The sequence below is a fragment of the Typopeltis vanoorti genome, chromosome 12 (assembly GCF_054136105.1).
Source record: "Typopeltis vanoorti isolate ZY-2024b chromosome 12, IOZ_Tvanoo_1.0, whole genome shotgun sequence".
In the NCBI taxonomy this organism is placed as follows: domain Eukaryota; kingdom Metazoa; phylum Arthropoda; class Arachnida; order Uropygi; family Thelyphonidae; genus Typopeltis; species Typopeltis vanoorti.
Genome location: NC_143560.1, coordinates 107683923 through 107711326, shown reverse-complemented (window position 1 = coordinate 107711326; position 27404 = coordinate 107683923). Strand labels below are relative to the sequence as shown.

General features: G+C 35.7%; 1 protein-coding gene across 4 annotated transcripts in view; it reads left to right on the top strand.

The window, feature by feature from the left end:
• Cc2d2a (Coiled-coil and C2 domain containing 2A) overlaps nt 1-27404 on the top strand; it is a 518960-nt gene that overhangs the window by 109959 nt on the left and 381597 nt on the right. For all 4 annotated transcript variants that reach the window (XM_090401677.1, XM_090401676.1, XM_090401674.1 and 1 more), the window contains exons 9-10: nt 13584-13676; nt 27168-27354. In XM_090401677.1, the coding sequence (XP_090257803.1) occupies nt 13584-13676; nt 27168-27354 (280 nt within the window). The remainder of the gene's footprint in view (nt 1-13583; nt 13677-27167; nt 27355-27404) is intronic.

Sequence of the window (27404 nt, the reverse complement as noted above, 5' to 3'; positions counted from 1 at the left end):
CTCAGATCCTTTCCTATATCTTTAATGAACAAATTGAACACTAGTGGTCCAAGAACAGAACCCTACCACACACCACTAGTCACAAGTCGTCTTTTGGACTCCACTGCTGAATAAACCACTCTCTGTTATCTCTCCATCAACCACCCTCCTATCCACCAACCCTATATCCATCCCCATAACCAGTTTACTGATTAGAATTCCATGTGGTATCCTGTCAAAGACCTTAGCAAGGTCCAGTAGGATCACTGTAAACCCATTACCCTTATCCAGTTCAGCCTTCACTGTGTTATAAAACGTGAACAAGGTACTGAGGCATGATCTACCCTTCACAAAACCATGCTGGCCCCCATACAGTATCCCATTTTCATCTATTTAATCCTGTATTTTTCTCTTGACTATTTTTTCCAAGACCTTGACAATGATTCCTGATAGTGCTGATAGGTCGGTAATTTACAACATCACTCTTGGAACCTCCTTTATGCAGTGGAACTATTTTCCCCTCTTTCCACCCCCCTCAGGACTAACCCAGACCCGAGACTCAAATTAAACAAAACGATCAAGGGCACTGACAATTCTTTAGCCGCTTCTTGTACGACACGAGCTGGTATACCATCCAATCCCATAGATGTATTGACATTGAGGTTTTGTAATAGACTATTCACCTATGCTTCATTCACCACAATTCCCGTATGAGCTATTGGTTCATTCATTCCTGCAATGTCACCACCTGGATGATATACTCTTGCAAAGTGCTCGCTCAGTAATTCCACTATATCAACTCCCTACCATCAGCATTCTTTAAAATCATTCTGCCGTATACATTTTTTCTTTTACTTGCAACATATCGAAAAAACTGTTTGTTATTCTCTTTAGCCTGCATGGCTAATGTTCTTTCATAATCTGCTTTTGCTTTTCTTACCACACTTGTTACCCTTCCTGCCTACACTTTATACCGTTCATGTGCATGCCGGTCACCTTTTTCCTTAAATTCCCTCCACAGTTGTTTCTTTTTTTTGCAGCTCAAGCTTAATGGTGTTATTCATTCATTTAATCCCTAAATGATTTGCTATTCGGACTTTAGGTATACAGTCAGCCATTGGCTCATGCGAAAACTTCTTAACCACCTCCCATGGCACTCAACCAATCAAACTCCTAAGCTTGTCATACTTACCAGCACGATAATTCCACATGTACCCTGTCTTAATTGTAAATTCCAAACCTTTAGCCACCTACGAAGTCAAGACCCTATGATCCCTCTCACCAGTTGGTGGCAACGTGGTCATATTCGTTATAGCCAAATTCTCAGATGCAATTACTAGGTCAAGCACCCTCTGACCCCTAGTATTTTTCATTGCATGCTGTTGCAGATAGTTATGCCTTAATAACTGCATAAAATCCAATTCCTTCCTCGCATGTGTCCTCTCCTCCTTCCAATCAATGTTACCATAGTTGAAATCCCCCATAATAATTACCCTCCTTCCACTCATTGCTTCTATTTTCTTATGCATACTATCTCCACCATCTATTCCATCACCTGGTCCATAGAAGCACCCAACTGTATATTTTGTTCTGCTAATCTCAATCTCACACCAAATAGCCTCAAATGTGCTATTTTCTCTATCCTGCAGTTCCACTTCTATTCTCCTTGGCTGTTGCTCATCAGCTATCATCAATAACACTCTTCCTCCCATTTTATTTTCCCTGTCACTCCTGAACACACCATACCCCTCACATTCAATCCCTCTAGCTATATCATATTTTGTCAACCATGTTTCACTAATGCCAATAACCTGTGGCCTGGAAGTGCCAACGAAGGCCAAAAATTCTTCCTGTTCCTAATACTTCTGGCATTAGTATACATGAATTGCAGAAGCCATCTTCTTCTTCGTTTTCGACAATTAAGAAATGGGCTGCCGAGTATAAACACGGTCGTACCAGCCTTGAAGATGAGCCATGTGAAGGACATCCAAAAAGTGTTACAACACCAGAAATTATTGATTAAGTGCATGATACGGTATTGGATGACCGGCGAGTCCAAGTGCGTGAAATTGATGGGACTATAGGCATTTCGAAAGAACGTGTAAAATATATTTTGCATGAAGAATTGCAAATGAAAAAGCTTTGCACAAGATGGGTGCTGCACTTGCTCACAGTAGATCAAAAATTCACTCGCATGAAAATCTCTGAACAGTGCTTCCAGCGTTTTAACAAGAATAAAACTGATTTTGTGCATCAATTTATTACTATGGATGAGACTTGGATTCACCATTATACACCAAAATCCAAACAGCAGTCAAAACAGTGTACAGAAGCCCATTGTTCAGCGCCAAAGAAGACAAAGTTGGTTCCATCAGCAGGAAAGGTCATGGCATCGGTGTTTTGGGATGCTGAAGGCATTTTGTTTATTAATTAGAGGGGTATTTAGCAGCTGTAGAGGTGTATTTTGCAGATCTTACTATGAACCACTACAGGGACGGGATAATGGTGCTGGAGCATCACTGGAATAAATGCAGTAGTCTTAAGGAAGATTATGTTGAAAAATAAAAATAATATTGAAATTATAAATTGGTTTTTTCATTGTTAGCCTGAGAACTTTTCAGACCACCCTTGTAAAACTATGAAAGTAAATATAGATATAAATATGGGAATAGATATATATATATATAGATGTAACAATATAAATGTAAATATGAATATTGATACAAAAATATAAAATAAATGTTAATCAGTTATTTAGAAGCTATATGAAATATATGCATTATATGCAATGGAAAATGCAGGAAATAAATTACCACCTGGTAGGAAAGAAGAATGGGAAGGAAAACACAACATTGTTGTTGATATTGCTAATGGGAGGAAAACAACACACACACACATCTTTCATTACAAGGCAAAGCCTTGCTACTGTGGGGCATTTTGTTTTGCAATCAGTAGAAATGATGACCTATAGTTTGAAAAGTCTCTTTTAGGTATCCAACATGGTATGAAAGGAATATTTTAAGGTAGAAATAATAGAGTTTTCCTTCCAGAATCTGCAGAATATATATACACCTCAGAGCTTTTGTGTAATCTGAAGTTCTCCAGAAATTATATTGTGAACAGAGATAGGAGGAGATGTAAGGGCATTGAGAAGTGAAACCCCCCCCCCCCTTCCAAAAAAAAGGTGATGTCTGCAGATATTATCCCTGACAAAGTCGTATGTTGGGGAAGGGGAGAATTTGTCAAGTTGTATGGGAAATTAGCATTTTCAGGATATCTCCATATGAAATTTCTGTTATGGGATCAGCAAGGTTCGAGAGTAGGATTTAAACAATGCCCTTTCCTCCTCTCCTCCAGGTAGAGCTATACAGCTGCATTATATATATCCTACTCTAGAGACCAAACAAACTTTTTCAAGCCATTTCAGATCTCTGTTGGTCTCACTGGGGTGAAATTCATTGACCACCTAAAACATCCATTAACATCCATGCCCATAGTGGGATTTAAATCTGTTACTTGTTGGTTGGAGAATGCCATCCACTCAGCCAACCAGGCTTGTATTTCAGAACTCTTCTCTAAAAAAAAAATCTATCATTCATTTAGAACCATAGATGGCCTCAGGGTTAGATAATCTGGGAATCCTACAATGGAAAAATTCAATGTATTTTTTCAGCCCATTTCAGATCTCCAGCAAATTGAGTGGTAGTCAGACACTGGGAGATAAAAATCATCTACCACTTAAAGCATTTATGTAAAAGTGTTCAACTTTGCATCATCTGCAAATAGCTAAATATGCTTATATTTTCTGGTCTGGTTTCGATCTGTGTGGATAACATTTCTCTCTCTCTCTCTCTCTCTCTATCCTGTAGGCTGTGGGTTCAAATCACACTGTGTAATGGATGTTTGCAATTAATTCTATCTCTCTTTAACAATCTCCAGAAAGGAAGAAATGAATGAAGGATAAGAAATATCCAGTATTACCTTATGCTAATTTATCACACGTGAATATTTTATATACTTTTCTATACCATTCTATATTTCTATCACAATAGTTGTCAGGTCACAGGCCAGTGGAACTCTTAATCAAAAGTATTAATCTGTCTAATATATAAAGCAAAGTCCATTTTTGATGTTCGCTTATAACTTGAGAATGAATTGACCAATTTTGATGATGTCTTCACCAATAGATAGAAAATGTTCCAAAGAAAGTTTATGCATTTTCATCGATGTACACCTCCAAATTATGGATCAGTAATTGCCCATACTGCAGTAATTGATAACAATATATGGCTACTAATTTGTGGCCAGATATTGTTAAATTATATTGACATAATAGATATTGTGATATTAAGTTCTTTTGTTATTACCTGTGGCCAGATATTGTTACATTTTTTTAGGTATTGTGATATTATGTTCATTTGTTATTACCATTATTATGTTTATTAGTAGTTTTTTAGTGGTTTTTATAATTATTAGTAGGTATTTTTTTCCCAATATGCCACAACGAAGAGCAAGTTCTGTAAGTCACTCAACTCTTGTGACAAGGTGTATGAGACTAATAGAAGAGTGAAATTATTGAAGTTTCTTGGAATAATAAGGAACGGTCTGCTTTCTTTTACAATTGTAATACAAGATATGCCACTGATTCAACAGTTATGATCAATACAATGACTGTAGTATGTCAGCACTGTAAATCACTTAAACACAGACATGAATCTCCTAGAATGTTCATGTGAATGGAAAGATGAAACTAAATGAAATCATAGCCCCTGCTGAACCATTATCACTCATTACAATGCAACATCCACAGTCTCATCAATTTATTAAAACTATTTAAGCTTACAATTCTGCATTTCAAATGACATCATTTGGTGTGAAGCAAATAGTTGAAACGGTTCATTCCTGCTTTTCAAGGTGAAGTGTACCATTTGGCTGAAAGTTTGTTGCCAGTCAAACCAAATAATCATAAATGTATGCAAATTTATTTCGTTTCAAACCTATATGAACAAGCAGCTTTCCTTTGTACACAGATCACAGATCAGTTGAACTCAGAAATTGTATTTGTTTTACAAGGAATGTTACATCAGCATAAAAGATATATATATATACACACACACACACACACACAGTAGTATCTCGCTAATTCAAACTAATAAAAACCATGATATCGTTCTAATTAGCGAAAAGTTCGGATTAACAAATTTTCCCCCAAGAGAAAACAATAACTAGTGTTTCAGACAAAAATAATCAGATTCTAATGGTACATCAATTTAATTCTGCAAATAAATGAAGTAACTGATAGAAAAAAAGCTACTGTACTGTAATGTAAAACTTAAAAAATAATGCAAGTTTATTTTAGTAAAAAATTTAGTTTGTATATATATGTATTGTTGAGGATTCTGATTTAATAAAATTGCATAGTTCAGTACATAACTTAATTTGCGTAAACAATATCACGTTCTTGTACACAACACACACAAAAAAAGTTTCACAAAATAACACACAAAAAAGTTTTTTTTTATTTCTCAGTAAAAAAAGTCACTGATTTCCTTTTGCTTCTTGGAAACTAAACGTTTTTTGAATGCCTCTTCTCAGAGCTGCATTAGCAATAAAATTTTGTGGAATGGCGTATCATTCTGCTTAGCCCATTCTATATGTATATTAAAACTGTCAACTGCCTCTTCATGTTTTACTTTTTTTTTTCTTCGAGTTCTTTATCGTCATCATCATCTTTTAATTCATTTTGTATCATTATCACTAAAAAACACACATGCTAACCACAGTAATGACTATTTAATTCGTAAATATTTCATCCCAAGTATCTTGGGGCATCATCAGTACAGTAGTTCAAACAATACTAGGAATAACGTACAGTTCAGGCGCATGATTACAATGGAATCTCAATATGCGTGCAGTAACATGTTATAGAAGTAAATTAAATATAACTGAAAAAAAAAATTATATATATATATATATATATATAAAGATTATTTTACATAATTTTGTATGACAATTTCTCATACTTGAGGAATAGTAAGAACGTTGTTGCGGTTTAAATTTGGTCTGTGTAGTAGGGCTTCAGCACTTTCTTTATATAAACGTTCATATTTATATAAAGAGTGTATTCATAAAGTATGGGAAATTGTCATACAAAATTGTGTAAAATAATCTTTATATATATATATATATTTTTTTTTTTTCAGTTATATTTAATTTACTTCTATAACATGTTACTGCACGCATATTGAGATTCCATTGTAATCATGTGCCCAATACTAGGAATAACTGTATGTTATTCCTAGTATTCTTTGAACTACTGTACTGATGATGTCCCAAGATATGGGACATTATCATTTCATTGGAATGAAATATTTACGAATTAAATAGTCATTACTGTGGTTAGTACATGTGTTTTTCAGTGATGAATTCACCACGGTTTTCGTTATATAAAAACTGTATCGTCATATTTATAATTTCAGCATCTGATTTGATTTCGAATTCACTTTTGGTTCTACCTGTAATCCATTCCTTAATATCTGTTTGTGAAATATCAACATTTGGATTTATATTTTTAACTAAATTATGCAAGTTTTGAATTTCCTCTTTTTGTATGTCACCTTAGTTATCTTGGTAATTCTAGAAGGCGAATTTTTTCCCATGACGTTCTAATTGCTTTAGGTTTGAGGCTTCCCAAGCAGCAGCAACTGAGAATGCTACATCCTTGAAATTTAAATTTTTTATTGATGTGGTAACGTCATAATTTTGGGAAATTACATTTAAAAGCAGGTGTTTACGATCTTTTAATTTAATGGATTGTATTATGTTCTGATCCATTGGTTGCAACAATGGAGTACAATTTGGAGGCAAAATAATAGTATGCAAAATAATAATATATAATAAAAATAATAAATAAAACTTTTTTTTTTCTTTCAAACTGCAGTTCGGATTACTGGAGTGTTGGACTAAAGAGGTTCGGATTAGCTAGATACCACTGTGTGTGTGTGTGTGTGTGTGTGTGTGTGTGTGTGTGTATATATATATATATATATATATATATATATATACATATACACACACACACACACACTAAGACTGGCCATGCATTACTGAACAAACATTTAACTGCAGAGACATAATCTTACATTGTCGCAATGATAGACTGAAACGGATATGCAATACGCATAGAACTTATGATGAACTCCAATATCCACTTTTATTTTCCAGAGAGAGGATTGATATTGCATTGATTTACCACACATGAATCCAGGAAGTGGAGAACTTACAAGTAGTAAAACCATTTCAGCAATGAAATTTTATGCATATCGCATGATGGAAAATTTAAATCCACCTACATAGATATGGTCATCTCATCAATCAATACTGGGTTGACATGTATGATAAAATTGAGCCCAAGTGTCTCGCACACATCTGTTTAAACCAAAGTAAACTTTGGGTAGAAAATTATATACATCTCCATTGTGTGCTGATGAAAATGCTTCAAAAGGATGCAAGATTCAAATATTTCCTTCTTCTTTCATGGGAAACCCCTGTTATTTCCATGACAGATGCAACAGTTTATATCAGAGCGTATGGTGGTACTGACCTTTTCATTATCTTCACATGCAACAGTAATTTGCCAGAGATTTTGGAAAATTTGCTAACTTGTAATAAGACTTATGATATGTTGATGGAAGTTTTTCCACTTGGTTTTGTATGCTACCAATTATATATTTGGTTTAATCCTTTATCCAAGTGAAAGCAAACAAAGTTTGTGCCTGAAGTATTTTCAGGACTGGAACAACTTGTGGCAAAGGTGGTAAACTTCTCATCACTTGCCTTAGTATCCCATAATGCAAAGTACATCTCGTTGTTGACATGTATGATGCTATGCTTTAAGAGAGGAGTCACTACCCAGACCGGTTTTTCGACTTTTATTGAGGTCTCATCAGTGGAAGCCAGACCCAGAGGTGATGATACCAAGGTGGAAGTAATGGAGAAGTCATATTTCCATATACCAGTTTCCAAAAGGTGTCACACCTTATTATTAAAGTTCTCTTTATTAGAGATAAGTTGATGGAAGTTTTTTCACTTGGCTATGCTACCAATTATATATTTCGTTTAATCCTTTATCCAAGTGTAAGCAAACAAAGTTTGCGCCTGAAGTATTTTCAGGACTAAATGCATTTCTGTGAAATCCATCAAATATGTATGCAAGTATATCAACAAGGGCTCAGACCAAGCTATGTTTTGTTTGCAAAATGAACATAGTGAAGTAGATCTGTACTAAACTGGACAATACATCAGTACTTCTGAAACTGTTTGGCAGATTTTATCTTTTGATATTTATGAGCACCATCCAACTAGTTCATCTCGAAAATGGTCAAAGAGTATACTTCACAGGAAGTAACGCATTCAGCATAGTGGAGTCACCAAGGGATGCAACATTAACAGCCTTTTTTAAACTATGCATTGAAGATGATTTTGCCCAACATGCTACATCTAGCATCAAAACAAATTTCAACGAAAAAGACAGGGTGCCAACTTTGATGGTTATCCTAGTGTGAAAAAGAGCGATGCTGTAGGTCATGTTTATAGTGTACTTCCCAATAATGCTGAATGCTTTTATTTATGAATGCTCTATGTGTGTGAAAGGACCAAAATCATTCTGCATTCAAGAGGTTACAATTTTCAATAAGAGTTTGCTTTATAATGACAATTAATAAAGCCCAAGGACAGACCAATAGATATGCAGGTTTAGATTTAAGAGATAAATGTTTTGAACGCGGGCAGTTATGTGTAGCATGTTTTTGAGTTAACAGTCCTGAGAATTTAATTATTTTTTTGTCAAGGATAATGAAACTTCTGATGTTCATAGTGGGGAAAAAAAACAAAAACTCTTCTAATGTTGTTTACAAAGAAGTGTTATAATGCTCTCAATTCTACACCACGAAAGCACCAAGACCAAATACGTGAGTAAATACTCTGAAGTGAGCCATTGGCAGTATAAATTCCTGTAAAAGCAGGAGGGCTCAGCTAGTATTACATAAATGCAATGTTCTTGAATAAGGTTTTTTTTCCCATCTTTTAAATAGTGCAATACAAAGGCAACTATGGGGGAGAAATTTTATTTTTGTATGCTCTCAGTTACTTTTGAAACTTTTTTAAGTTTCAAAAGCAAACACGCTTTATATACTCAATATACAATATTAATAGATATTTAATTTCCTTTTAACACTTACTATTATTCCCTGGCTTTTATCGCTTTGAGAATATAATTTATCATTTTCAAGCATTCCTTAACTAATTCCAAGTACAATTGATCTCATTCTCTCCACGGTATTATTTCAACCTCTCTGCTGATAGTTCATAAGTACCTGCACTGTAATTTCTTACCAAAAGCGTCATTATCTGGCAACTTTTCAGTTTAGGATCTGCTTTTCACTATCACCAAACAAAAATTATATTGAATATATTATGTACAGTCACATCACTTCACATCCCCCCAGCTGAACTCCAAACATCTTAACTTTCATATTCTCTCTCATACATACTTGAATGAGTTATCCCTCAGAATCTCAAGAAATTCACTTTCTTTATTTTCATATATCATTTCTTCTTTCCACCTGTATTCATATGGTTAAAATTGTCAGTTGCAACCACTTTTTATTTTTTTAATATCAGTCCTACACACAAGTTGCATAGCCTATTGAATTTGAGCTGTTTGTGTGTGGGCAAGAGGTGTTAAGGAGAATCTGGGAACTGGTTGATGTGTTTCTGTCGCTATACCGATTTTCCTAAACATCTCTGTTAACTTCCTCTATGTTATGGACATGTAACACATTCTGCTAAATATCTTCCTGTTTGCTTCATTTTATTTACTTGCCAGCCTGGCTGGCTGAGTGGTTAGCATATCCACTCTCAAGCCAAAGGGTTGCGGGTTTGAATCCCACCATGGGCATGGATGTTTGTGATTGTCTGTGGAAATAGTAGTGATGGTGGTCGGTGGTAGATGGCATTGGTGTAGTTGCAGTCAGTTGATGGATTGAGTGGTGGAGACAAAGTTGTAGAGTAGATGCCCTCCCTTAATGAGTCTTTGGAGTCCCTGGAGGTGTCAAATAATAATAATAATATTTATATATATTTCACAGACTAAAAGCAGAAGGGACTATAGCAAACAGATGTCATGTTAAGGGTCAGGGTCAGGAATAGACTAATCTGTTGATATTCTTCTTGAACTATTGAAAAATGTAGTCCTTAGAAATGCTTCATGAGGGAGTTGTTCACACAGAATCAAGGTGGAAGAACTAAATGATGACTGGGAGTGGCAGGTTTGGTGAGTATGCAGTTCAGTTTTAAAATGATGTTGAGCAGGTGTAGCATGACTTCCAGCAGATCTGGCAGAAATAGGAGGCATAATACATGCTAGTTCTGTTGAACAGTGGCTGTGGAAATATCCATAAAAGAGACACAATGCAGAAGCTGATCTTCTATGGAAAAGTAAGAGAATTGTCACTAATCAACCAAACTCTACTTTTCTGAAACCATCAAGAATTTTTTAAGGAGGTGTTAGGTGCGCCACTCCAAACACGATAGCAGTATTCCAATGTTGGTCGGATTTGGGATTTATACAGAGTAAGTAACCATTCAGCAGAGACGGTACCATCTTGAACTGAAAAGGGTGCCAGGTTTTTTGGAAGCAGTTGATGCTGTACAAATGATATAATTGTGTCAAGAAATGTTTGGATTAAGAGTCAATCTTAGAAGAGAGATTTGGTATTGACTGTTGAACTGAGCATTATCAAAAGTAAGTGAAGATCTGAAGCCTTTTTTTTTTTTTTATAGCAAAACTGCATTTTGGAAGCATTGAAGTTGACTGGGTTGATTTCACCCCAATCAAGGATACTGTGGAGATCACTGTTCAGTGCACTTATTATAAATGATCTTGAAGTATGAGATGTTTGAGCACTGCAAGGCTTGTCATATGAATAGGAAGTGGAGTGTGCTATCATGATCCAAACTATGAATAAAGTTTTTTTTTTTTTTTTTTCTTTTTAAGAGGATAGATGAAATAACAAATCCCTGAGGGACACTGGAATTGACAGAAAATTCTGAGGAGAAAACACCACACACTATTACATGTTGTAGGATCAATCTGAGAGAAAACTGATCATCTATTTACACAATGATGAAGGCAGTCTAAACATTTGTAACATGTTGAGAAGCCCTCAACGCCACACCCTATCTTGGAGATAGTCTTGATACAGATTTTTTTTCCCATGGAATGGGTCTAAAGGTGAGTGATGCAAGCCAGGAGATCTATGGATATAGAGTGGTGAAATGCATATGGGCAGTCACTAATTAGATAGCAGTTCTCAAGGTAATGAAGAAGTTGACTGTTGATAACATTCTCCATTACTTTAGACAAAACTGTGAGACAATAGGTCAGTAGCTTGATGGTAAACATTTATCTTCTTTTTTGGAACTGGTTGTATATGAGCTTTCTTCCATGCTGAAGGATGGATGCCAGGTGAGTACAGTTTAGTGAATAGATGATAGAGAGCAGGTGTTAGTTCAGGAGCATATCTCTTGAGCACAATGGATGAAATTTCATTAGGACTAGCTTCCTTTGTAGTATCCAAGTTATTCAAGATTGTTTTCTGATGATTTTCTTGTGGAATGTCCCAGGAGACATCAGATGCAATGTTATAGGCAAGAAAGGAGGTAATTTGCCATGGTCATCTATGTAGGAGTTGGAAGAGAAGAATGAAACTGAGATATCAATCTTGTGTCTTTAGGTGATGTTACAATGCCACCATTGAGATAGAGGAAAAAGCACAGATGGACAATACTTGTACCCAACAACTTTGGCAAGGAACCAGAAGTCATGACTGCCAGTGGCACAAGCAGAGAGTTTTCCACATTTATCCTTGTAGAATTTAGACTTTTCTGTTTAATGGTGATTTTACAAGTGTTGCAGGCAACTGTGTACACTGTAAAGATTTTGGTCTCAAGCAACTTGTGAAAGATTGTTTGCTTTTCTTGTACAACCCCTCTACACTTTTTGGAAAACCTTGATTTAGATATGGGTTGGGGAATTTGAACAGAGTGAGGAATGAAAGTTTCCATTCTAATTTGGATACTTTTTGTAACAAGATCAAGACAGGTATCTGGATCTGAAGAATGAAAACAGCAATCTGACCATAGAAAAGAGTAAAAGTCATGCAAATTCTCCAACTTGGTAATGGTGTAATGCCAGAGCATGCATGGTTGTGAATGGCTGAAGGAAGGACACTAGTGACCTATTGCTCTCACAGAACTGTGAGAGCAATAGGTCACTAGCTTGATGGTAAACATTTATCTTCATTTTTGGAACTGGTTGCATATGAGGTTTTTTCCATGCTGAAAGATGGATGCCAGCTGAGTATAGTTTAGTGAATAGATGATAGAGAGCAGATGTTAGTTCAGGAACATTAAGTTTGGATGAACAGGTTCGCATGGACTGTGCGCCATATGTTTTGTTATGATATTGAACAGTTCTTTGTTGCATTGAGGAGAAGATATCATGGTGCTTATGACTATGGAATATAATTAAACTACAAAAAAATTGATAAATCTACTAATACTTTTTATTTCCCAAAGGCAGTAGGCCTGGTCATTTAGCCCTAACTAACTTATGAAAACTTGTGGCTATAATCCCCACCTGATTAATAAAATATTAACATTCCCCCTCTCCCCCTCCATCCATATATAGACTACAATGAATTTATCATCATCCTATATATCAGTGACACACCTCTAAAAATGTGGCCAAGATCCTAAAGAAATATAGTCTTGTAATCACCTTCAAACCACAAAAAAATTAGCATTTCTTATCTGATCGCCTAAAGACCAGCTACTTTTCTAGATTTTTTTGGGCTCTACCAGATACTCTGCAGCTGCAACCTTTCCTATTATAGCAAAACAGGCAGGACAGCTAGCATCAAGATCTTGGAGCACTGGGACATCTTATTCAGTTGCTATGTTTACTCAGGATTAGTAGCCCATGCCTTGGATACCTGCCACATGATATGTCAGAAAAAGGCTGCCTTATTTCAGTGAAGCAGATGCAAGACTTTTCCATGAGTTTGCTTCTGCTCTTATATCCTGACCTTGACACATATGGTTGCATTAAACTGCCTGTTATCAGGGAACTCTCATCTACAGTGATAAAAAGTCCGGTGACCAAGAATACTCAATCAAGCCCAACAAGTGGTACTGTTTAGGATTCCTATGCAAATGACTCCCATCATCTACTGCCTGTTTGCATGTATCTATACCAGTGTATTTTCTCCCTAATGATGCCAGTTTAACTTTGGCAAAATATTGGCAGTAACAATAAATTTATTCAGTTATTATATTTTATATGTTGTAATTTCCTAAAACAGCAGGATGAGTGAAATCATCATATTTTCTTGAACACTGTAACTATAAATAAGATATTATGCAGAGTCATTACTCTTTAAAACAGTTAATATTTTTTCTTTGGACATTTAAAAATTCTTGCATTTTTTTTTAGAAATTGCTAATATATATGTTACATGTAGTAGTGCTGTTTTTTTGAATAGCTTCACAGACAAGAAGAAGAAGAAGAAAAAGTTGAAATTGCACTTCAAAAAAGAACAGAGGTACAAAAAAAATGGAAATCTGCCCTCTCTCAGGTTTGTGTCTCTTTTTTTGGGTGGGGGATGGATTTTTGTACATTCATGTAGATTGCATGTGTAACATTTATAATTTGTTTAGATTATTTCAGGAGTACTTTATTTTTGCATATTAATATGATGTTTGTATATCATTTCTCAGATGATGATGTTTTCTACACAGAAGTGTTTGATTATTTTAGAATTATAAACCATTCAGAGATGTGGCCAAAGTTTTGGATTTGTACATGAATTTTAAAGTTATGTACAATAAATATTATATAGTATATGAGTTATTAAGGATCAGAGCTTGCTAAGGATGAGGCATCTTCCACATATTCTAAAGGAATGTTGAAAACTGACTAGGCTTTTGTTCCTCCCTCTTCATGTTCTTATGGTGTCTTTTTTTATATTGAGCATAAAAAAGGGATCTGAAGACATTCTTCTTGAGATTGCAAACATAGATATTGTATGACTGCAGTGTCTAGAGACAAACCTCAAAAATGTCTAAAACATTGATCACTGACATTAAAGTCATCACATTGTGAGTACACTAAACTTAGTGAAGCTAAATTGGTATACATCTTGAGCGTGGAAGCTGGCATGCATCAGTCATTGTTCAGTAAGTATGCATGTTAGTTTGCAGAAAAGTTAACATCTGATGTGTGGAAAGATCTAATAAGTGACTTCCAAATATCACATAAAATCATTCATTGGTTTCTGTTGATTGTGCCTTGTGAGTGGATAACCATCATAACCTCTCTCTGATGTTGTGAGCACTGAAGTTGTCTTCTATATAAGGCATGGAGCTCTTGTTCCATTCAGTATTGTGGTGAGTATGAGAGAGAAGTGGAAAGCTAGGCCTGAGCTTTCTTCTCTCCAATATGATCTTTTTGTCTAATTTCCAAACTTCTAGATATTTGCCCTGTGTAAGCAATGCCACAAGAACATGGAATATTCTAAACTCCAGAATGTTTGTTAAAAGGATTCTGATGCTTAGAATGTAATGGAACTCATATAGTTGCAATGGGCTTGAAAGCCACTCTTATGCCATGAGATTTTTTCAGAAGATTGGCAATTTTGAGAGAAAATCTACCAATATAAGGGATAGAAACTAAGGCTGTGTAAGGAATGTCAGGATTTTGTTGAGGAGCAGGAGTAGAGAACAGTATTCTTTATATAATTTTCTTAGAATATCCATTGTTCGTCAATAGTTGGAGAAAAGAATGTAATTTTTCTTTCAGTGTTTCTTCATGTCCTCTATTATAGATCACCTGTAATAGAGATCACCCTTTTTGGATTTGTAGATAGCAGGAAATCTTTTTCAAAATTTTCCATGAATAAGCTGGCACATCGAGGAGATAGAGGGCTTCCCATTGCAAGGTCATTGAGAGAAAGTCTAAATAGTCGAGAGATGTCAGGAGGGAACAGATCATTTACAAGTACTATAACTTCATTTACAGGAACATTTGTGAACAAAGATATAATATCTTTGATCATATGTTTGCAACAGCTATCTGAATCTTAAGAATGAAAAGAGTAGTTTAATCATGGAAAGGAGTAGTAAAAGTCATGCAAGTCATTCCACTTGTTGTTGTTGTAATGCCATAGCACACGAGGTCATGAATGGCTGAAGTACAGTCCACTAGAGACAAAGCTCAAGTGAGATTGTGATCTGAATTACCAAGAGGAGCAGTCACCTGAACAGAGTACCTTGAAGAACTAGTTAAGAAGACAATTAAGATGAGCTGTTATTGATTTAGTAAAAACTTTAGGTTCACTCAGAAATTAGCATCAGATTTGGATGACTGAGGATGATGATGCACATCATTTAAGTTACTGTTGATACTATGTTTGTTGGTCAAGTTAATATAAAAGAGTTTTGAATGTGATTTTTTGAGTTAAAGTCTTTTTTTTTTTTTTTTGAATTTTGGAAGGAAGTTTATATTTTAGTTCAACTGCAGAGACACCATACTTCATCATCATCATCATCATACGTATCAAGGATTTAGAAGTCATCGTTGAATCGTTTAAGAGGACGTCCTGGTTTTCTTTTTCCTAATGGCTTGTACTTTAAGGCTTGTTTTGGTAATCTTTCTTTTTTCATTCTTTGAACGTATTCCATCCATCTATGTTTATATTTTTTAATTTTTTCAATTACTGGTTCTTGGTTTAATTCTTTCATAATATCTTCGTTTCTTTTGTGATCAAATAGGGTATACTTTGCAGTTTTTCTCATAAACGTCATTTCTGCTGTTGTTAATCTTTGTTTGTCTTTTTGTTTTATTGTCCAGATTTCGCTTACAAACATTAAGACCGGTAGGGCTAATGTATTGTATACTTTTAGCCTGGTTTGTTTTTGAACTAGGTTTGGTTTAAATATAGAGTTAATTACTCCTGTTATTTTTAAATATTTTGCAATTTTTATGTTTATATCTATACTTATTTAGGCTTAATATCATGTTTAATGTTACAAAAGGTGAATAGAAAAAAGAAGGGAAACATGCAGTGGTAGAAGGGTCAAAGCTATATAACTGAGAGGAGACTTCTACATAGCCTTCAAAGGAATGTGGAGAACTGATCAGAGCTTCTGACCTAATGTCCAATTCTCACCTTCTCATGGTGCACACTGTTAGGTATCTACCTGGATGCTGAATGGATGAGGATGGGCTGGCATTTTGAGATTTAGTCAACTAAATTGTAATCTTCTTGGTTTAAACCAACATTTCAAATGATGGTACAACATGACAGAATTTCATGCTGGCTGGGGCGTCACCGGCTTAAACAAGACCCCTGTTGTTTTCGCCAGGGAACCAGAGCAAACAGCGAGAAGTCAGCTACTGGAACAAATCCTAAAACTTACTGAAACTCAACATTACCAGAGCTCAAGATCGGTACTATCAACATAAGAAGCCTGAATGGCAAAGAAATGGAGCTAGCTGAGGAATTGGAAGAGTACCAGATCGACATAATAGGGTGACTGAAACAACAAAGAAAAAAACTGGTGAGATCTTTCTGAGCAATAAATACAAAATGTTATATTCAGTCAATGACAATCAAGGAAAAGGAGTAGCCATAGTATTCAATACTAAATACAAGGCTAATCTTCTTGAATGGCAGGTAGTCTCAAGTAGAGTGATGTGGACAAATATGAGAATGGGGCACTTGACAATGAGACTTATTTGTGCCTATGGTTCCACAGAAGGTTCTACTAAGGTAGAAGTGAGAAATTTTTTGAGGCTTTAGAAAAATCAACTGACACAATGAAAACGGAAAAGTTGGTCCTTGTTGAGGATCTAAATAGCAGAGTAGGAAATGATTGTCGGACATAAAAATATTTTGGGAAAATTTGGAGAAAAGAGCAAAGCTAATCATCATCATCATCATCAAATTCCTGCCATGTACCCTCAAGGGGTGAACAGGATATGATAGTACTACATGAAAAAAATTACATCATTACTGACTTCCGATCTACAATTTTCCTCCAAATCAGTCTGTTACTTGTCAAGGCTTCAACATTATCAGATCTTATATTTCTATCATCTAAGGCACTTTGTACCGTATCAATCCACCTATATCTTGGTCTTTCTCTGGGTCATTTTCATGCCAACCTGGCAGAGAACACTTGTTTTGCTAATCTTTCTTCGCCCATTCTGTTTAAGTGACCATACCACCGGAGATTAGCTCTGCTAACACATTCTTGGATGTTGACAATGTCAAGTTCTTTCCTAATATCCTTGTTTTTAATATGATATTGCCATTGATGCTATCTGTTCACGCCTATAATCTTTCTCAGGACTCTCATATCTGCAGTCTCTAGTCTTTGGTGAAGTGTTTTACTTCTGACCCAGCTCTCAGATCCATAAGTTAAAACTGGTTTGAAGAACACTGTCTTGTATACAGCTAATTTAGTGTTCCGACTAATTTCTCTCTTATTCCATATGAATTTATTCAATTGACTTCCCACCATCCCAGCTTTGCTGATTCTGTTGTCTATTTCTATATTTAATTTACCATCTTCACTAAAAATCGTGCCTAAATAGCTGAAATGTTTTTCTTGTTCCACAGGTTCTCCATTCACAACACAGTTGACATTTTCAATGATTCTGCCTATTTTCATTGTCTTTGTCTTTTTATTACTGACTTTCATACCATATCTATTACAACAGCTATTCAATTTAGTCAGAGAATCTTGCAGACTTGTAGTGGATTTATTTAGAAGTATAACATCGTCTGCATAAAGCAAAGAACCAACATTAACATTCCCAATTTTGATATCAGGTTTAATACCACATTCCTTCATAATGTGATCCATACAGATAATGAATAACAGAGGGGATAATGTACATCCTTCTCTGACACACATCAGACTTAACATTAAACCATCTACCTGTACCTCCTTCAATTCTAACTGCTGACTTACAACTCAAATAAAGACTAAGTATTGCTTGATATATAATGCCCCATTGACACCAAATAACTGTAGAGTATTGAATAGCTTCTCTCTTGGCACCTTGTCATATGCCTTTTCCAAATCGACAAAACTTAAATACAGATCTTTGTTATATTCCCATGCTTTCTCAACTATTTGTCGTAAAGTGAAGATCTGAACCTGACAGCCTCTATTTGGCCTGAATCCAGCTTGTTCTTCACCAAGCTTTTTTTCCACAATTCTTCTCAACCGTTTCTCAAGTATACTTGCATAGATCTTGCCAGGAACACTCAGTAGGGAAATACCTCTGTAATTCTCACATGCAGTTTTATTTCCCTTTTTATATATGGGTACTATGAGAGCTCTACTCCAATCATTGGGAATTCGTCCCTCTGTCCAGGCTTTCTGAACTATGCAGTGCAGCCACTGTAAGACTCTTATACCACCATACTTCAGCATTTCTGGTCGAATATCATCTACTCCTGCTGCCTTTCCACATTTCAAGCCTTTGATGGTTTTTTCTACTTCAAGTATGGATATGTATTCCTGACTGCATGCCTGCTCAGTGTTTTTTACCACTGTGCTGTCATCACTGCTTGTTTCATTTAGCTGTTTTTCAAAAATTTCTTCATATCCTTGAAGTATGGAGTAATTACTCCATACTTCAAGGATATCTTTTCTTTTGTTTTCATGTCACCTTTATCATCTCTAATTCCTTTTACAGCACTCTTTCCTCCATTCTTAAGCTTCTTCAACAACCACCAGAATATTTTGCCACCTTCTTGATATTTATTTTCTATATTCTTGCCAAAGGCCTCCCATGACCTTTGTTTAGCTAGTTTTACACAGTGTTTAGCATTCTTTCATTTATCTCTATATTCTCTAAGAGCACAAGCTGACTTATTTGACAGGAACTTTTGATATGCTTTCTTCTTTTCCTTCACTGCCTCTTTAACTTCCTGTGTCCACCAGGGAGTTCTAATTTTTTTATCCTTACAGACAACCTCACCCCATGCCTCTCTGGCAGAATCAATCAATGTTTTCTTCAGAGTTTGCCACTGAATCTCCAAGGTTTGATTCCTGTTCTCAAACTCTTTCATTTTCTTTTCAATAATCTTTCTGTATTTTAGTCTACAGTTCACATCTGAGAGCTGCTCAACTTTTATTTGCTTTAAAACTTTCTTACATGTTATTCTTTTCAGTATGAAATTCAATTTTATCCTGCTCAAGACTAAATAGTGATCACTTCCAATTTCAAATCCTCTGTACACTCTGGTGTCCTGCACCAGGGAGAAAACATCATTATCAACAATAACATAGTCAATGAGACTTTTCTTATTCCTAGGCTCTTCTCTGCATGTGAATTTGTGCACATTTTTATGTTGGAACATGGTGTTAGTAATAACCAGTCCATGTCCTGAGCAGAAATCCAAGAGATATTTGCCATTATTATTAGCTTTGCTCTTTTCTCCAAATTTTCCCAAAATATATTGTATGTCTCACAATCATTTCCTACTCTGCTATTTTGATCCCCAACAAGGACCAACTTTTCATTTTTCATTGTGTCAGTTGCTTTTTCTAAAGCCTCAAAAAATTCCTCCACTTCTACCTTAGTAGAACCTTCTGTGGGACCATAGGCACAAATAAGTCTCATTGTCCAGTTCCCCATTCTCATATTTGCCCACATTACTCTACTTGAGACTGACTGCCATTCAAGAAGATTAGCCTCGTATTTTGTGTTGAATACTATGGCTACTCCTTCTTTTCCTTGATTGTCATTGCCTGAATATAACATTTAACATATAAATTTAGTTTAAAAAATAGACTAAGGTATGGTGCTAGCTTTCTACAGAAGTCGAACTTTTTAGATATTTGGTATTCAGTTTACATTAGCAGAACATAACTTTTGTTTATTCTCTAGCACTAAAAACTTTCAGCAGACCAATTCCCAGCCCTTAGCAAAAAAAAGTAGTTTTACTTGATTTCCCTTGAAACAAAAGAGAAGGCAACAGAATCTTTTACTTGTAGCAGTAGTATCTAGCATCTGGTAGTGTTATAACAGTTACTGAAAGGCAGTCTAAAGAAAACATAGAAAAAGCAAATGTACTTTTTCTTTACACATATATCAAGAAAAAGCCACAGTGATTTGTAATTTCATCAACAATTATTTCATTCATGAACATTTCTATAGTCCCTTGCTAGCTTCTGGTTTTACACATGATTATATTTGTTAAAAAAACAAATGCCATTAAGCTGAAAACTGATTAATGGCATCTTAAATCTGTATACTCTCATCACTCATATACTGGACTCGACCAGGAATCATGACGTTACATACAGCAAAGTACATTGCTTTTGGAACAGTATCAACTCAGGATTCTCTGTGCACTACTGAGTCCCTATTTCATTCTCTTACTTTATCTTATGCTTGTGTGATATTACCACATTTTAAGTGCTGCATTTATATTCTCTTGGGATGTCACCTGCCTAAGATTCACAATTCAGATCATTTCACACAAACACATATGTGTTGAATGCTTAACATGAAGACTGCTTTACATAATTTAAAGAATTAGATATGAATGAATAAAACAATCTAGAACCATAATCAAAGATGAATTCAAATAAAAGAAATTTATGTTTACTAAAATATATGTACACATCAGTGAATTTGTATTACAATGAGATATAGACAAATATTGGGATTAATGCATAATGCAGAGTTGGATTTTTTTTTAAATATTGATCCCACAAGATGTCAAAGAACCTACAAGCATATCAGTGCTGCATTTGGGGTGCAGGTATGCTAAATCATACCTGCACTCCAAATAATTTCACATTTTTCACTTTAAGAAAAATGTGAAATTATTCACATTTTTCTTGAAGTGATGTAGTTTGTAGTTGTTTGGGAGTACTTTATGAAGAAGACTGTGTCAGAGAACAGTGATAGAAATAAAAGAGAAACAGGAGCAGCAAGTTTGGTGTATTTGCACTGAAAAGGAATGCAGGCAGCTACTGCTCTTGTTTTAACAGGCCCAACAGAAACTGGAGGAATGATGGTTGCCAGTTCATTAGAGCAGTGACCAAGGAGGTATCGAACAGACATTGCTGAAACATTGCTGTTGGGTAGAGGTTGAAATGAGTATAAGGGAAGGATCACCTATGAGCTGAATTGCTTTCCTCTGGTAGTATCGAGGTTGTATGTGCACTTACAACCTCCCAAACATCTAAGCAGTATTCTAAGGATGGACAGATTTGGGATTTGTATAGAGTTAGTAGCTAAGTGGGTGAAAAATAGCATCTTGAGTGAAAGAGAATGCTTAGTTTTTTAGATGTCAAGGAAGTGATTGATGTGATGTGTTTGTGTCGAAGAGCTGGAGGTAAATGTTAGCCCAAGCAGAGAGAGAGAGAGAGAGAGCTGATCCTGTTTGGAGATTAGTGTATTACAAAGCAAGGGTAGGTGAGCTGAGATCAGTTTTCTTAGAGAAAGGGCAAGACTGATTTTTGTTGGCATTGAAAGTGATAAGATTATCCTTGCTTCATTGAAGGATGATATACAGAGATCAGTATTTAAGGCATTGGTTGAAGATTATTATTACGGGCAACTCCAAGGAGTCCTTAGACTCATCGAGGGAGGCCCTAAACATCATGTCAAGAACTATTCAGCATTTGCACAGCATCTACCATACTTTGCTTTGAACTCATTCACAGTCATGGCACCCACAACAGACTCTGGCAGCTTATTCCACTCTCCACGTAAAAAACGTAGCTCTAACACCTTTGCTAACTACACTCTTGCTCAGTTTCCATGGATGGCCTCTAGTTCTCCCACCACTACCAGACCTGTTCTGAAAAATTTCCTCTGAATTAATATTGTAAAAACCCCTCAGTAATTTGAATGTCTCAATTTGAATGGCACCCAGGTCTTGGCATAGTAGTCAAGATGGGATCTTATCAAGGCACAATAAAGAGAAACATAACCTGCTTGTCTCTGCTTGTCAAAGTGTCCTTCAGTAACCAAGTGATCTGATGAGCTGATTTAGCCACTTTAGCTATGTGCCCCTCAACTTCAACTCCCTATCCACTAGCGCTCCCAAATCTCTGGCTTTTTCAATTTCCTGGGGGACAAGTCCACCAATGTGGTATACTGCTGCTAATCTTTTCACCCCAAAATGCATAACCTTACACTTTGCTGCATTAAACTGACATCCATTCTCCTTAGCCCATTCTGCCAATCTATCCAGATCATCCTGCAAAATGTTGACATTATGTGTATTCACTATTGCTCTACCCAACTTTGCATCATCGGCAAATAAATTAACAGTTCCTCTCAGATCCTTTCCTATATCATTAATGAACAAATTAAAGAGCAGTGGTCCAAGAACAGAACCCTGTGGGTACACCACTCATCACAGGCCGTCTTTTGGAATCTACTCCTGAATAAACTACTCTCTGATATCCCCCCAACCACCCTCCTATCCATCTCACCAACCCCTATATCCATCCCCATGTGCTGCAGCTTACTGATTAGAATTCCATGTGGTATCCTGTCAAAGGCCTTAGCAAAGTCCAGCAGTATCAACCATAAAACCCTTCATAAAACCATGCTGCCCTCATACAGTATCCCATTTTCATCTGTCCATTCCTGTATTTTGCTCTTGACTAATTTCTCCAAAACCTTGAGAATGACTCCTGATATGCTGATTGGTCAGTAATTTGCAACAGCAGTCATTGAGCCTCCTTCATTATGCAAAGGAACTATTTTCCCCTCTTTCCACCCTCTTGGGACTAACCCAGAGCTGAGACTTAAATTAAACAATATGGTTTAATTTAAGTTTAATTCAAGGGCACTGACAATTCCTTTGTCGCTTCACATAAGAAGACTCGAACTGGTACACCATCCAATCCCACAGATATATTCATATTAAGGTTCTGTAATATACTATTCACCTCCATTTCATTCACCTCAATTCCCGTCTAAGCCATTGGTTCCCTCATTCCTGCAATATCACCACCTAGATGACATACGCTTGCAAAGTGTTCATATAGTAATTCTACTATTTCAGCTGATTCAGTTACCTCCCTACCATCGGCATTCCTTAAATTATTCTGCTGTATTCAATTTTCCTTTTACTTGCAGCATATCGAAGAACTGTTTGGGATTCTCTCTTTAGCTTACATTGCTAATTTCCTTTCATAATCTGCTTTTGCTTTTCTTATTACACTAGTTACCCTTCTGGCCTGTGCTTTGTACTGTTCGTGTGCCTGCAGGTCACCTTTCTCCTTAAATTCCCTCTGCAATTGTTTCTTTTTTTGCAGTTCCAGCTTAATGGTGTTATTCATCCATTTAACTCCCACTTGATTTACCTTCCTGACTCTAGGTATGCAGTCAGCCATTACCTCCCTCATACACTCCTTTACCACTTCCCATGTACTATCGACATCCAGCCCTTGCTATGTATAGCAAGCTTGTATAGTATAATTGTGTATGCTCCAGATGCTGAATTGCAGCATATCGAAACGTCGAGATAATAAAGTTATTTATAACAAGGTTGTAAAATCCATTATTTATAAAATGAATGCTGATCACCATGTAACACTAAAAGAAAAGATCCGGCCCTTGCAATTTTACATGCGATGCCCCTGGTCCAAGCAGTCTCCTAAGCTTGCCATACTTACCATCCTGGTAATCTCACATATACCCTGTCTTAACTGAAAATTCCACACATTTAACCACCTCCCAGGTCAAGACCATATGATCACTCTCACCAATTGGTGGCAACGTGGTCATATTTGTTATAGACAAATCTCAGGTGCAATTACTAGATCGAGCACTCTCGAACCCCTAGTATATTCCATTACATGCTGTCCTCAGGTAGTTATCCCATAGTAACTGCATAAAATCCATTTCCTTCCTCCCATGTGTCCACTCCTCCTTCCAATCAATGTTACCATAGTTGAAATCCCCCATAATAATTTACCTGGAAGGTAATTAACCTGAAAGATATCCGTGAAACTTGGAATATCTGAGCACTGCATAGTGTGTTAAATGAGTAGGATGGCTTGAGTGTGTTATCATTAGCAAAGCTGTAAATGGGATTAGTGGTGATTAAAAGTAGGTCATTTATGTATAGGCGAAAGAGGATAGGTGATAGGCAGTGGTGGGATTCAGCCGAACCAATACCTAATTTTTTGTCGAGTTCGGCGAACTGGTTGTTAAAATGGCACTTGTAATCAGGGTTCTCTTTAAGGTGGCTACCTTGGCAGCCGCCCAATGTGGAAATCACAAATTTACATTCCTTATTCTTTTTTAACTTTCATCTGTGCAACAGCGTATTCTAAGCACCTATAGTAATGTTCATTTCATCCATGGGTGAAAAAAATTAGACCGAACTATGCTTGTAATATTTATTTATTTATTTCATAAAACTAGTTATACTTTTGATGAAATACTACATTTTTATTCCCTCGCGTTTGTTACTTCAGTAAACAAACAACTAACGTAAAGAGAAAAAGTGCCAAACAACCAGGGATGCACACATGCTGTCATTTATTTCAGCTTTGTTTGATTATGTTTTAAATATGTTTGATTATTGACGAAGCTTCAACGATATCCTGCAAACCAGTTATTATACTTTTCTTAAAAGTTGAGGATTCAGTTACATCACCAACAATTTTTGTTGAACTAGTTGAATTGGAAAAACAAGAAAATTGCAAGTGAGGACGTCAATCAAGAAGCAATATGGAAATATCTTAAATAACAGTTTTATTGTTTTTTGTCAGGTATTATTTAATATTTTTTCATTAATATTTTAAAACTCTTTCTTATAACATAATCTAGTTTTGTGTACTTCTTTTATTGTTCTTATTTAAGTATTAACTGTATGAAATAATAAACTACCTTTCGGTATATCTTTTTTTTATACTTAAAAGGGTCATTAGAGCAGTGAACCAGTTCTTAAATTATTTGAATCCCACCACTGGTGATAGGTGATAGAATAGAGCTATGAGATACTTCTGCATTGGTGGTAAAGCTCCATTGAGAGAGCCATCCTCTATAACATGCAGTGAATTACCAGAGAGAAAGCTGGCTATCCAATTACAGAGGATGGTAGGTAGACCAAATGATGGCAATTGCTTAGCAGGCCTCAATGGCAGATGCAATAAAAAGCTCTGGAAATAACAAGAGCAACAGCATATTTCTCTGAACCTTTCCATAGTGCATGTACAGTGGTGGATAGCCTAAGCTAAGAGGTCAGTTGTGGACTTTGAATGGTAGAATCCATAATAGTGGTCGATTAATTGGTAAGACTCTAGGTAGTGGAGAATTTGACTACTAATGACTTTCTCCGTTATATCGGAGAGGGTTTAGGCAATGGCAGTTGGTTGGTAGTTTGGCAGTAGATTTCCGTCTCCCTTTTCTTTGGAATAGACTGGATATGTGATTGCTATCGCACTTTGGTACAAGTGCCATCTAAGTGTAGAAGATTGTAGAAATGCTACAATATTCTATACTTAGATGAGGACAGGCAAGAGTTTTTGAACACAATGTTTGAGTACGGTTTGGAGAGATGCTATCAGAAGACCTTTTAGGTCCAAGTTGTTTAGTATTCTTCTGATATCTTTTTGCTGAAAAACCACATAATAAAGTAATTAACATACTTTTATTTGTAATTGAAGTGGAAGATAGTTTCTTTGTGCTTTATAAAACAACTCAGAAATTATAAACAATGATTATCATATAATCAATTATTTTTTTATGTTATAAAAAGGGAAATGCAAGCATAGACAAATGAGTAGATTGCAATTTTAATGTTAAAAAATTGTATGACCTATATCTCTGCACTTTGGAGTGCAGAATACTGTGTAGTGTATTGGTAGAACTGTGCATCAAGTGGTGGATGAGATTCAAGAAGGATGATGGTCAATAGTTACCTGACACTTAGAAGGCACAGTGCAAGTGCTGTGAAGACTATACTGTGCATTGTTGCTATCATAAGGAACTCACTGACAAATAGGGATAAAAAGGTGGTTGTATCACTATATATAAAACATTGGTCAGACTATTTGGCACTGTTATGCTCAAATTTGGTCACTTAGTTTCCATTGTGATGTAGAAATGCTGAAGAGGATCTACATGATGTTGCATATGAAAACTGCATTTAAAAATTACAAATAACTGAAAAGATCAACGCTGTGTGACTAAGGCAATATAAGTACTGGAATGTTGGTAATGGAAGAAGAGAAGGAAGGAGTGTAAATATACAGAATTTGGTGGATAGTTGGAAAAGAGATTATGACAGACACAGATGTTTAAGTTATTGAGGGAATTTTACCATATTAATACAGAAGGGATTATAAAAAGAGTGAATGGTAAGAGGGAAAGAATGAGAGGTTATCCCTGGAAGTTATGTAAAGATATGTGTGGTAAAGAGGGGAGGGAGGAGTAGATTTTTTGCATGAGAGTAGTGGTCAAGTGGAGCTTATTGCTGGAATGTTCTTGAATACTGGAAGTATGAATTTAAGGTTCAGTATGTTGCTTGTTGAGTGAGATTTCCTGCAATGAGTCTTTTGCCTCTATGGAGGTTATTGTAATGATGATAATAATTCTGTTTTGCTCTTTGAATTTATATTCTTGATTCATTTTTTTGCAACATGTAATATGGCATGTCGATAATATATTGAATTTATCAAGTAACGGATTAGATGTAGATTATGAGAATCCACAGAAGTTCATTACTTGATAACTGATTTGCATAACTGAACATAAAGTGATACTTCTAGTTCTTTTTCAACAGTGTTAATCCTTTCAGTTATTTGTAATTTTTAAATGCAACTTGTTTATGATTCATAAACAAGAATTTTTGTGACTATTTTTAGAGAGAAGAATTCTTCTATTTAAAAATGTTGGGTAACAAAGTTTGCTTAGTATTTAAAACATGTAAAGCCATCTCATGGCCAGAAAATGGTTTTGTTAACATGTATATACTTGGATGTAACTGAATGGATTAAACTTACATGCTTGTGATCAGTGCTAGTTAAATGAAAAAAAAATACAAAAAAGTTCTGTCTTGTTTCAGAGTATTGATTCTAGGAGGATTACTGCTGAAGAGACTTATGATTTCTTCACCAGGCCTTGGAAAGAAGAACATGAATCCAAAGAAACTGCATCTCTTAGTGTACAGTCCCCTGTCAGTGAAATTCCCCAAATTTTGGTTGAGGGTGATACAGGTAGAGATGATGACCAACTAGAAGTTGATATTCATGGCAAGTAAATAGTCTTTTATCTTGATTTTGTGCCTTTTTTTTTTTAATTA